This window comes from Chiloscyllium punctatum, chromosome 2 (genome assembly GCF_047496795.1).
Source record: "Chiloscyllium punctatum isolate Juve2018m chromosome 2, sChiPun1.3, whole genome shotgun sequence".
Lineage (NCBI taxonomy): Eukaryota > Metazoa > Chordata > Chondrichthyes > Orectolobiformes > Hemiscylliidae > Chiloscyllium > Chiloscyllium punctatum.
The window spans coordinates 80,207,245-80,221,491 of NC_092740.1; the positions used below are offsets into that span (position 1 = coordinate 80,207,245).

Here is a 14,247-nt window from a genome sequence, read left to right on the forward strand (position 1 = left end):
CATTGTGCATTGACAAATTTTCTGTTTTCTTCACAAATGATTCACTTGGTTGCAATTTGACGTGAAGCTGTATTACGCCCTTTTGAGATACTTTTACAGTTCTCCTTACTGAGCACTAACCCTTTTTTTAAATTTACAACAAATTTTGGTCTGTTGATTCCATGTAGATAAGTATAGAACAAAAATGAATTCAGTAGGGACACCCTTGGGTTCATCCCTGCAAACTCTACTCCAGTCTAAGCAAAACCATCCATCCTTGGTATCTCATTAATCAGTCAGTTTCCATACACATTGCTTCATTTCATCTAATACAATACCCATGATTTTTGTTTTGCAGCAAAACTTAGTCAATCAGTTATTAAAATCCTTAAAGACTATCTGCATCTATCTTCTCAGATACATCATACTGGAATATCTTTTATAAATTTGTGTTATCAACAATGTAACAATTTGCATTTGTCCATCTCAGCTCATGTGCTAAAACCCTCACTCATGCCTTTGTTACTTCCAGACATAGCCATTCTAGTGCACTCTTCCTAATCTCCCACATTTAACTATAGGTAAAGCTGAGGGTTAGAAAATTAACAATTCCGTGTCTTAATTTGTAGCAAGTTAAGTCCATTCCACTATCACCCATGTTTCCTCTAGACTGTGCGACCCACAGCCACAGTGAGGTTCCTTGCATGCCGGTCATTGTGAATGGTGTACTGATGCTTTAACTTCTGGCTTCAGAAGTTGCTACCACACACAAATCTTGGAGCTACACACAATGGGAAAAAATTAGAACTCATATTGCCTTTCACACTCTTTGTTTGCTAACCTACATTGGTTTCAGGTCAAGCAAAGTCTTGATTTTAAAATTCTCACCCTGTTTCCAAATGCCTCCCTAGCCTCACTTTTTATTATTGTGATCTCCTTGAGTCTCTCAAATGTTTCATGATATGTGAGATAATCTAATTTCGGTTTCCTTTGCACTCTGAATTATTGAGCTATTCCTATTTACTGAAGACTCCCTGGGCCCTGATGCACATTTCAACCCCATGTCCGATCTCCAGTGATTTGTAGACTGGAACATTTGGGCCCATGGCTACTGTTTCCTTTCTGAATTTCTTCTTAAGGTGAGCACCCAGTAATTGATCTCTTTGTACTTCTGTTTTCTTTCTTGCAACCAATTTTATTTATATTTGGATTGATCATAATTGTTTCACATACTTATTTTTTACCATAATGTATGTAAAATGAAGCACAGTATTGATTATCTAGGACATTTCTTCCTTTCTCAAAATCAGTTTTGCCCCTTGGCAGGCACTGACTGTATTCCTCAGAATATTTTTAAATCATGTATTTGCTCTCTAAGTTTAATCTCTTTAATTTGTCTTCATTTCATTTGGAGGGATGTTTTTACTTTTGATGTTGTCTCATTTTCCTATTCTGCACTTAATGCCTTTTAATATTATTGGGTACTTTGCTCTTTTACTGTTATCTTAGTTATTTTTGTTTTCTTTGTTCATTTGCATAATGATCTCAACTAAAATTTCCTGAAAGTAAGTCAAGCAAGGAAGGAAAGTCCAAGTAAAAATAGGAGGTGCTTGAAGTATGAACGGCATGACTTTAATCTTCAGTTAAACACTTCTTCCTCATGTCCCCCCAGCTCCTCCCCCATTTCTACTGTCTCTGCACCCCTAGCTGTCAAGTTACTGTGTCCCTGTTTCTCTGGAGATTTCCTCCAAATGACTGACTGATTTACATGGTTGCTAAGCCACCACTGCTCAGTTGTACAGCAATTGTTTACATGCTCTTAAACTCAATATCGTATCCAAATATGTAGTACTTTAGAGGGTTAGATATTTTGATGTGCGACTGTGCAGATGACACAAATGCATGGTCAGTGGAATAGTAAAATACCACTGCTTTAGCTCACTGAGCAACGTACATAGTACTCTCCAAATCATACATAGTACTTATTTTTGTTACTGAAGGAAGCACCTCAGTGCCTTTACATGTTATATTTGCTTTCAGCAAAGCTCCTGCTTAAAGTAAATATTCTTGAGCTTGTCATGATCAAACAGTACTTGAGGGAAGTGGAAATGTACTGTTAGAATTAGTCATTTTTTTGAAGTACCAAATTGGGAACCATAAAATGAAGTCTGTTTTATTGAAGGAAATGTGCTGCACATCCATATTTGAGTTTCTTTTCAGCAGAAGCATATTTTTGATAAAGAAAAAGTAGTTACATGCCGACAAATCCAGAACGTCTTTTAAAAATATTGTAACTTCAATGATGTGTTTTCTTTCTCATTTTCATTAGTATTGTTCAGCAGTAATTAATTCAGGACTTTTTTGTTATATTGTATTTACATTAGTTTATTAAACGTTGTCTGTGGATTGTATTTAGCATCAGAAATATTATATAGTCATTACAGTTGATCAATAATTGATTTTTTTTTGGAATTTAGAAATAAATTGAATGCCTCAACTACTGGCTATATATAGTGCTTTTCTGTTCTATTGAAGTAGTCTGAATGTTTGGAGTTTAACAACTACTGAACCTTGCTTTTTGTGTAGTAATTTTGCTTCTAAAACCTGTCTCTCAAAATCAGGAGTAAAAATGAGCAAAGACATACACAGGTTGTCACTAGCTCTTGTTAAAAATGTTCCCCACATACAGTACAGTGAACTCCACTTCGTATACAGAGCAAAGAAAGACTTCCATTACATGGCACCTTTCATAACCTTAGCAATTACAGCTAATGAAGTACTTGTGAAATGTAATCACTAATTTAGGAAATACAGCTAATCCGTGTTATAGCTGTAACACAGCTATAGCAAATTCCAAAATTGAATGTGATAACTACCAACGATCTGTTTTATTGATGTTGGGTTGAGTGTTAAACATGGGTCACGACACAAGGATCAACTCCCTTGCTTTGAAAACATGCTGTGGCACCTTTCGTTGCCACCCAAGAGAGCAGCCTGGGTCTTAGTCTGAAAGATGCTGGCCCTAACTGTGCTATTCTGGGGTATCAGGCTGGATATACACTCAAATCTCTGCAGTGGAGTTTGAACCCACAACTTTTCAACTCTGAGGAGCAAATGCTATCAATTCCACCTTTCTGCTGTGCAAAGGTGTGGGTTCTTACATTTGATAATGTAAAATCAGCCACTCCGTGATTCTGTGTTTATTCCACTGTCACCTGAGAACCCAAAATGTGACAACTTTATTGAAAGGTGTATCAAATTCAACTTTCTGTGATTGGAACACATTAGAATGAAAATAGAACTGAGAAAATCTAGCATATGTATTCCTAGTTCAGGGTTTTACCATCTTTTAGTGTGTTTGCATGTATATATTAAAAAAAATTAATGTTATTTTATTGAGCATTTGTTTGGAGTTCAGTAGTGTAAATTTGATAAGTACTGACCGTGCAAAAACAGAATTGAATTTCTGCTCATAAATTAGAACTTCTAATTGTATAGAAGAATAAAATGAGAAAACAAAAGAGAAAAGATGATGTTCTTTGAATGGATCAGCTTCAAGGATATTTAAAAATGTAAAATTATGACTAACAGGAAAAGGAGTAGGCCATTTGCCCTTATGAGACTGCTCTGCTGCCATTCAGTAACAGCATGACTGATCTGATTAGTCATAACTCCACTTTCCTACCTGGCTCTTTGATTAAAAATCTGTCTAATCTGGCCTTGAATATATTTACTGACTCAGCCTCCATTGCTCACTCTGGAAGACAATTCCAAACACTAATGATGCTCTGGGAGCAGAATTTTTTCCTCATCATGTTTAATGGACTGCCACTTATTTTTGACTTACGTCTGGGTCTTAAACTTGTTGAGGTAGTCTCAGCAGCTATCTTGTCAGCATCCCTCAGAATCTTCCATGTTTCAGAAGATCACTTTTCATACTTCTGACCTCCAGTGCTTGACTAGTTTAGTGATGCAGTTTGAACAGAACATATATAATCTATGGTGCTACTATGTAGATTTATCAATAGATTTTATTTGCGACTTTAATTTCTCTCAGTCCTGTATACATCATTGTTCAGTTAAAGATTACATTCAGATAAAAAGGATGTTCATATAGCTTTGCTTACCAAGGTAAGTTATTAGCCCAGATGGGGAGCGGAGTTATTTTTTCCTGTGTTGCATTACATTGAGAAAACTAGATTCCAGACAGCTTGTGAATGTGCTAGTAGCATTCCCACACATCAAGAATGCATTCCATAAATAAGGATCAACTTGTTTATATTATGTTATGTCTTATAAATAATTCGACTGAATTGAGACAGTTTTTTTGGGTTTGATAACTCATGACTGTTCAAATGCAGTGTATGTGTTAACCTTGTCTCAGTGGCAGCCTTTCATTTGGCTGTGGTTTCAATCCACACTGCAGTGAGTTGAGTACTTCTTCCAAGGCTGAGCTCTAACGCAATACTGAGGGAATGTGTTTTTTCTTAAGGGATACCCTATTTCAAGTAAGGCATACAGGTAAGGCGCTGGTCCCCTTGCAAACAACAGATGATCCATGGAGGTCCTACTTCAGAATTTCAATCTGAAGCGTGGCCTGGCCGCATGGGGGAGCAATATTGAAGGGTACTTTCTGTTTAAAAAAACTGTAAAATTTGAATAATCTTGACAGCTTCTGCCTCCTGAGCTTGCAACAGGTTGCAAATTTTCTAACTTCTGTGAGAATATTTAGTCGGTGCATTGTAATCCTATTCCAATTCATTTGTGGATTAGCACACTGACTACCATGGTCTTGGGGTGAATATAAGATGTCCTGTACATAAGCATCTTGGCTGAAAAACTGGGATTTGCTTCCTGTAAATGTTTAGTCCCAGACTATTAACAAAGACAGAACTATTTATTACTTGCAATGTATTGACACTGTACTAACAAATGTACCAGGCCTTGGGCGGTGTTACAAGTGCTTGTAGTCACATTTGGAGTAATTGTTGGATGAGTTCCAAAATCTTTGGACTGGGCACATTTTTCTCATATGGAGAAGAATGTTTTGGATTCCAATACATTTTTTTTTAAGTTTATGTAAACTTTATTAAGGATACATTGTAATGTTGTGTTATTCCTTCCCTTCTTTCCTTACTTCCTCCTTTCAAAAAGATTTCCCGGATGGAATACGTGCACTCGAAGAACTTAATATACAGAGACGTAAAGCCAGAAAACTTCTTAGTGGGACGACCAGGAAGCAAAAACCAGAATGTAATTCACATAATAGATTTTGGCCTTGCTAAAGAATATATAGACCCAGAGACAAAAAAGCACATCCCTTACAGAGAACACAAGAGCCTTACTGGAACGGCCAGATATATGAGCATTAATACCCATTTAGGAAAAGGTAAGTAACTTCTATTTGACTATGTGGCATGTTCATTGCTTCCTAACTGGTGTGTGTGTTCTTCTTAGAAAAATAATTATATGGATTTAACTAGAATTATTTGTTAGATTGAAAACATGTATTTAAGTTGTAATGAACAATGACTTGCCTTTTGTACTTCACACTGTTGAGACTTTTCATTTGATGAGTACTTTGGATGTTGATCCTTAAACATCCAAAAATGGGAATTGCCTTATTTGCAGAGTTTCAAAACAAATCAATAGTATAGTTGTAAGCTTGCTATTTTGAAACATCATTTGAGCACAGTGGACGTATTTTTGCGGTACAAAAGGTGCAGACAGTTGCATTGTAATAATGTAATTGAACCAGGAGTTCAGAAGCACAGGCTAATGCTGTGAAGTCAAAATCTCACCAAAACTCCTGGTGGAATTTAAAGTAAATAAAGAAATCTCATTAAAAATTTCAGGAATGGAAATTGTGATCATCAATTGGCACACATCCGTCTGGTTCACTAATATCCTTTTACAGAAGAAATTCCCCCACGCTTTCCCATCTGCCTCTAGATATGTGACTCCAGATGAATACAAATGTGCCCTTTGAAATGGTCAACTAAGCGACGTCAGTTCAAACAAAATTAGGGATAGGCAGCAGATGTTGTCGTAGAGTCATACAGCATAGCAACAGACCTTTTGGGCCAACTCGTCCATGCCGACCAAGTTTCCTGAACTAAATTAGCCCCACTTGCCCACATTTGGCCCATATCCCTATAGAACTTGCATATTCACATACTTTTCCAAATTGCCACTTCCTCTAGTAATTTGTTCCCCACATGAACCACCGTCTCTGTGAGAAAAGTTACCCCTCAGGTCCTTTTTAAAATCTTTCTCCTCTCACCTTAAAAAAAAGAATGCCCTCAGTTTTTAACTCATCCACTCCAGGGAATTCACCTTATCTATGACCCTCATGATTTTATAAACTTTGACCGTGATGTTTGCATCCCATGAAAGAATAAAGGGATTAGTACGGAAAAAGAAAATTCAGACATAATTCAAGCCATTTTCATCCAAAAGTTTTATGGGGAATCGAAAGCCGTATTAAATACTTTTCGCATTTATGGTTTGTATGGCATTAGTACAGTAAATTACAACTTCTCTGATCTATCCTCGCCATCTGAAATTAATGCCCAGATCTTATGAACTTCCCATGAAAACGTTTGCTGCTTCCTGGGACCCACAACAGTTTGAGTTAAAGATTTCAGACAGTTTCAACTTAATTATCTGAATAACTAACCAGGAAATATTAGGTGGAAAATTTCTATTTATTTTTGATAAATTCATTCGGGGATGTGTGCATCACTAGTCGGGCCAGCAAATATTGCCAATCCTTAATTGCCCTTAAGGTGGTGGTGAGTTACCTTCTTGAACCACTCAAGTTTATTTGGTGTAGGAGACCCACAAAGCCATTGGGGGGGGGGGGGGAGAGGGATGCGAGGGGGATGGAGTTCCAGGATTTTGACCCAGTGACACTTTTATAGAATGGTGATATTTTCCTGACTCAGGATGGTGAGTGGCTTGGAGAGAAAGTTGAGATGCTGGTGTCCCCATATATCTACAGCCCTTGTCCTTCTTATCAATAATGGTGATTTATTTCAATGCAACTTGTAGATTGCATATCTATCCAAAATATGTTACTGAGTATCAGTGGTGAAGGGAGGTGGATATTTTACTGATGTGCCAGTCAAATGGACTGCTTTGTTCTGGGTGGTGTCAAGCTTCCTGAATGTTATGGAGCTGCACTCATCCAGGCAAGTGGGGAGTATTTCATTGCATTCCTGACTTATGCCTTGAATGGTGAACTGGCTATGGGATTCCTAGTCTTTACTCTGCTCTTTTAGCTGCAGCATTTATATGGCTAGTCCAGTTCAGTTTCTGGCCAGTGGTAACCAATTGAGGGAGTCAATGATGGCAATGCTTTTAAGTGTCAAGAGGAGATGGTCAGATTCTCTCCTTTTGGAGGTGCTCATTTCTTGAGAATTGTCTGTAAAGGTTGTTACTTGTGACTTGTTGCCTAAAGCCGAGATGATGTCCAAGTTTTGCTGCATTTGGACATAGACTACTTTAGTATCTGAGGAGTTGCAAATGGTGCTGAACATTGGTTTCTGATTGCACATTCTTACTTCTGAATACCTAAACCTTGAATAAATGTGCAATTGAGCTTGACAAGTCTCTCCCTCAAAGCAAAGCTCCTTCTCCCCCATTAGACATGACTTCTTCCCACGATTGACACCAGCTACCCCACCTGACCCCGACTGCCCGACCAGACAACGGTTTCTAAGCCAAGTCAACTTGGGGTTCGAGTGATGTGGCATTCATGTAATATAGGTCACGTGGCTAACCCACATCATTTTGCAGACAACTATAATGGGTAGCACTGAAATGGGTAGGCTGCTCAGCACATGCAGTAATTATGCATGTCCCTGATATAATCCAGTTGTTATGAGGCTTATTAACAGACACTTCTGTAAAAGTGCTTAAAATAACAGGAAGGATGAAGTAGTACTGTTGTTGGAGGGACCACTTTAGGGATATCCCCTGAAAAGACAGTAAACCACCTCCTTCATACACTTACAATGCACAAAGCCAACCAATACCATTGCTGCTTCCCTTCAACCCAAAGACCACGGACTTGCTTGGCTCTGAGTTTCCATTGGCCCTCTTACATTGACCCATCTGCTGCAGTCTCAAAGAAGCGCCTGTTAACTTTGGGACTGTTGGTGCTGTCAACCAATCTGACGAGTTGACAGCTCTGCAGGGTGTGTCTTCCTCCCAAGTTAGGGTCAGAGTTCCCAGTGTGAGACGGTTTAGGTGACTTACTGCAGTATCTTATTGCTACAGCACATACTCGTTTTGGGCCTGCTAGCTGGCTGCCACCTTTTCATGTTTGTACACACAGACACGCACTTACTTACCTCCTTGGCCTTGCCCTCCTCCACCCCATCTGCTGTCATTTCTGTCCATTGTTTGAATGTCCTGAAGTGTATTATTGAACAAATGTACTGGAATATAGCAGCTAGTATGTATAAAAGGGTGGTGGCATGGCTCCTCTTCCTTTGACAATCCAATGTTATGAGGAAGCTGTTTGATTTAATGCAAGTTGAATGTGCTTGAGGAGGTCTGACTGGAAAAGCTGAGCCACAAATGTGTAGCTTGGTTGTAGTGGAGAGTGGTTTGCCACATAGGGGAGACTATCTCTCCTCTGAAAATTTGTCTAAAGTAATTCTACGTTTACAAAACTACATTATTCTGTAGAATTTCCTTGAACCTGCCATAAATTATCTTCAGTTATATAGTCACAGAGATTTCATCAGATGATAACCTAATAAATAGAAACCGGAATAGGCCATTCGGCCCCGAACTTGTCTCCTGCCATTCTATAAGATCATTGCTGATCTGCCCTGGGCCTCAGCTCCTCTGTCAGGCCGGGAGAAAACGAGGTCTGCAGATTCTGGAGATCAGAGTCAAGAGTATGTTGCTGGAAAAGCACAGCAGGTCAGGCAGCAGATGAAGGGCTCTGACCCGAAACGCCGATTCTCCTGTTCCTCAGATGCTGTCTGACCTGCTGTGCTTTTCCTCTGTCAGACCAGCTCCCCCATAGCCCTCAACTCGTTGATATTTGAAAAATCTATCTGCCTCCTCTTTAAGTACTTTGAGTGATCTAGTGTCCACAACTCTCTAGGGGAGAGAATTTCAGACATTCACGATCTGAGAGAGGAAATTCTTTCTCATCTCAGTGTCCCCCTTTTCTGTAACTGTGTCCCCTACTTTGAGATTCCGATACAAGCGGAAACATCGCATCATCATATACCTGTCAAGCTCTCTCAGAACTTCATATATTTCAATAAGAACGTCTCGTGCTTCTATACTCTGATGATGTGGATTTCAATAAATATCTGGAATTAAGGATCTTAACGACTACCATAAATCCATTGCCAATTGTCAGAAAAACCCACCTGGTTCACTAATGTTCCTTATGGAAAGATGTCTGTTGCCCTTGGTCTGGTCTACATGTAAAGTGATTGACTCAACTGCCCTCTGGGCAATTAAGGATGGGCGATATATGCTGTCTAGCCAGTGACGCCCTCATCTTGTTAAAGAATTTAAAAAATGTGTGGCCTCACCAACACCCTGTACAGTTGTAACATGACTTCCCTGTTTTTAAACTCTTAATCCCTTGGCAATAAAGGCCAAACTTCCATTTGCCTTCACAGTTACCTCCTACACCTGCATTCTTGTATTTCACACATAAGAAAGCACAGATTGTGTTGCACTGCACTTATTTAGAATCTTTCTCAATTCAAATAATAGTATGCCCCTTTGACTCTTCTTACCAAAGTGCATGATTTTCCTACATTCGACTCTATTTGTCAAGTTGCTTCTCCAGCAACCTAACCACGTCCCCTTGCACATTTGTAATGTCTTCATGATTATTTCATGTGTGAGCACGTATCAATGAAATGCCTTAGTGAAAGTAGTTTCACAGACTGATTACAAGTTTTAAAGCTAGTGGCTACCTCTTCTCGGCAACTGTACATGTCTGTTGTTTAATTTTTTGCTTTTTTTCCGAAATAATATTTCTCCCACTCCCTCTGTTTCTGGGTTCTGACTTTGGAATGACCACAACCAAACTGTGTCAACGTTAAAAACTAGAAGTAGGGTATACATCACACACTCTTGGATGTGCTTTGCAATACAGGCACTCATACAAATATACACGAGTTAGAAAATACGAAAAAGACAGAATTTTTTCAATTCATAGCAAATTAAACGAAAAAGGAAACAACCAAGAGATACTAATCTCAAAATGGTCTTGATTTTTAAGATGGAATCACAAACACAGAAATTGTATGCAATTACAAAACGTGAGTTATTTTGCACTTCTGTGTCGGCTAATAAATTTGTTGAAGTGTCGTTCTGGCATTTTTAATTTTGGCCATAAGGAAAGACAGTACCTTTATGTGTAGGACACCTTTCATGAATTCCGGGTATTCCAAGGTGCTTCAGAGCTTGTAAAATACATTAGAAATGTAGTTAATTATTGGAGCTGACTGTGGTGGGTAATCTGTGCATTACCCACGGCCAGTGAAGAGATAAGTAACCAGTTATTTCTTTCAATGAATTTAAACAGAAAATGCTGGAGCACCATAGCTATGTCCCCTTGTTCAAGAAGGGGTGTAAAGACAACCCTGGTAATTATAGACCAGTGAGCCTTATTTCAGTTGTGGGTAAAGTGTTGGAAAAGGTTGTAAGTGATAGGGTTTATAACCATCTAGAGAGGAATCAGGTGATTAGGGATACTCAACACAATTTTGTGAAAGGTCAGTCGTGCCTCACAAACCTTATTGAGTGCTTTGAGAAGGTGACCGAACAAAGCAGTTGATGTGGTGTGTATGGATTTCAGTAAGGCGTTTGATAAGGTTCCCCAAGGTAGGCGATTGCACAAAATACAGAGGCGTGGGATTGAGGGTGATTTAGCAATTTGGATGAGAAATTGGCTTGCTGAAAGAAGACAGAGGGTGGTGGTTGATGGGAAATATTCATTCTGGAGTTTAGTTACTAGTACTGTACTGCAAGGATCGGTTTTGGAGCCACTGCCATTTGTCATTTCTATAAATGATCTGGATGAGGGTGTAGAAGGATGGGTTAGTAAATTTGCGGATGACACTAAGGTTGGTGGAGTTGTGGATAGTGCCAAAGGATGTTGCAGGTTACAGAGGGACATAGATAAGCTGCAGAGCTGGACTGAGAGGCGGCAAATGGAGTTTAATGCGGAAAAGTGTGAGGTGATTCACTTTGGAAGGAGTAGCAGGAATACAGAGTACTGGGCTGATGGTAAGATTCTTGGCATTGTAGATGAGCAGAGCGATCTTGGTGTCCGTAGATCTCTGAAAGTTGCCACCCAGGTTGATAGGGTTGTTAAGGAGGCATACAATGTGTTAGCTTTTATTGGTAGAGGGATTGGGTTTCAGAGCCACGAGGTTATGCTACAAAACTCTGGTGTGGCCGCACTTGGAGTATTGAGTACTGTCCTGGCTACCGCATTATAGGAAGGATGTGGAAGCTTTGGAAAGGGTTCAGAGGCGATTTGCTAGGATGTTGCCTGATATGGAGTGCAGGTCTTATGAGGAAAGGTTGAGGGATTTGAGGCTGTTTTTGTTAGAATAAGGTTGAGAGGTGACTTAATTGAGACATATACGATAATCAGAGGATTAGATAGGGTGGACAGTAAGAGCCTTTTCCTCGAATGGTGATGGCTAGCATGAGGGGACTTAGCTTTAAATTGAGGGGTGATAGATATAGAACAGATGTCAGATGTAATTTCTTTACTCAGACAGTAGTAGGTGTGTGGAACAGCCTGTCTACAATAGTAGTAGACTCGCCAATTTTAAGGGGATTTAAATGGTCGTGGATAGACATATGGATGAAAATGGAATAGTGTAGGATAGATAGACTGCAGATTGGTTCAATTGGTTGGTGCAACATTGAGGGCCAAAGGGCCTGAACTGCGCTATCATGTTCTATGTTCTACCTCCTCAGACTGGCAGCTTCAGTGGAGAGAAAAACAGAGTTCATGTTTTGAGCGCAGTGCGACTCAGAAGAATGCTGCGTTTCTCCATCATTTCTGTTTTTATTTCCAATTTGGAGCATCTGCAGTATTTTGCTTTTATCTGTTTTAATGTTGTTCATTGAGTTGGCCACAGCAACACTCAAATTCCTCTGCTATTCAATTTGTGCCATCATATTCATCTGAGCGGACAGATATGGCGTTGGTTTAAGGTTCCATCTGGTAGGCAGAGCCTTGGGCAGTGCAGGACCACTTACTTGAAAGTCTTGCTTTACAGTGCATTTTGTGGTTAATACATTTTGAATAGATTGGAAAGATTTCTACTTGTCATAGAATATTTCTTTTTTGAATAATGTAATGCTGTGATTTTAAATTTGAGGTCTGACGAAGGTAAGTAGAAATCCTTAAAGGAGACTGTTAGAGGTGTTTGATAATGTGGGGATTGATAAGAATTTTCTTTTCTGGAGCCATCAGAAGAACTTGAACACAAGCTTTTAAACAGTGTTCCAAAGATCATTATACCTCTGTGATCTTACAAGCATGTCATTCCTTTTGTATGAAGTAATTTTCAAACCATCCTGCGATATGTAAAACAATCTTTTTCTTCACCTGAAATAAGCCGTGATTCTAAGTGAAGTTTCATGGTGAATTGAAGCATTAACACGAATCCTTTTGGTTGTGGGATGGGATCATATGTGGTGGTGGGAGGAAGAGAAGTTTCCCATCATGCTTTTCGTCATTCATATAAATGATTTGGATGTGACTACAGGAGGTATGGTTGGTGAATTTGCAGATGACACAAAAGTAGGTGGTGTAGTTCACAGTAAAGATTGCCTCCAAGTACAATGGGACCTTGATCAATTGATAACTTCTTAATCTCTCAAGCAATTAAGGGATACAGGGAGAGTCCGGGTAAGTGGCTTTGAAATGCCCATCAGCCATGATTGAATGGCAGAGTGAACTCGATGGCCCAAATGGCCTTACTTCCACTCCTATGTCTTATGGTCTTATGATCAGATAGACCAGTTAGCTGAGGAGTGGACGATGGAGTTTAACTTAGATAAATGTGAGGTATTACATTTTGGTAAGGCAAGCCAGAGCAGGACTTCTATGGCTAATGGTTTTTCCTTGGGAAGTATTGCCGAACAAAAAGACCTTGGGGTGCAGGTGCATAGTTCTTTGAAATTAGAGTTGTAGGTAGTGAAAAAAAGTGTTTGGCACGTTTGCCTTCATTTGTCAGAGCATTGAGTATAGGAGTTGGGATGTCATGTTGCATCTATACTGGACATTGTTGATGCCAATTTTAAAGTACTGTATTCAATTCTGGTCACCTTCTATAGGAAGGATGTTAAACTTGAAAGGATTCAGAAAAGGATTATAAGGATATTTTCAGGGTTGAAGGGTTTGAGGTATAGAGAGAGGCTGAATAGGCTGGGGCTGTTTTCCCTGGAGCATCGAAGACTCGAGTGACCTTTATAGAGGTTTATAAAATCATGAGGTATGGATAGCGTGAATAGCCAAGGTCTTTTTCCTAGGGTGTGGGAGTCCAGAATTAGAGGGCATAGGTTTAGGATGAGAGAGGAAAAATTTATGAAGGACCAGAGGAATAACATTTTCATGCAGAAGAGGGTGGTGCATAAATGGAACAAACTGCCAGGGGAAGTGGTAGAAGTAGGTATAATTACACCATTTAAAAAGCATCTGGATGGGTTTATGAATAGGAAGGACATGGAGGGATATGGGCCAAATGTTGACAAATGAGACAAGATCAATTTGGAATATCTGATCAGCATGAGTGAGTTTGATCAAAAGATCTGTTTCCGCATTGTGTAACTCTGACTCTATAACAGAATGCTGCTTTAAACTTGGGGTTGTGAGGGAGAGGTGAAAAAGTTCCCAAGTATCAATAAGTTCTCTATTGTGACGTTTTGAGAGTGACTGGTGAATTCCATTACGTACAATTGAATAGCTTACGACAAGAACATTTAAATATCCTTCATATATGCATATTTGTATTGGTTCTATTAAAAATATCAATATTTGTAAAGAGGCTTCATGCTTAATGAGACCACACATTGTGAACACTGTAGAGAACTGATTTGTTTTCACTTTAGGACTTACATTTTGTTATAACATTTGGCATTTGGGCTGTTAGTGCTGCAGTGATTGAATGTGCTTTGATCTTAGTTCGACATGAAGCAAAACTATCTCTATAAGCATGCAATTTGAGTAGATGCTTAAAATATGACTGGAAGAGT

The 14,247-nt window shown here is 39.2% G+C and overlaps 1 protein-coding gene across 6 annotated transcripts in view; it reads left to right on the top strand.

The window, feature by feature from the left end:
• Positions 1 to 14,247, top strand: part of LOC140486018 (casein kinase I) — a 226,840-nt gene that overhangs the window by 127,090 nt on the left and 85,503 nt on the right. For all 6 annotated transcript variants that reach the window (XM_072584567.1, XM_072584575.1, XM_072584558.1 and 3 more), the window contains exon 6: positions 5,134 to 5,368. In XM_072584567.1, coding sequence (XP_072440668.1) covers positions 5,134 to 5,368 — 235 coding nt within the window. The remainder of the gene's footprint in view (positions 1 to 5,133; positions 5,369 to 14,247) is intronic.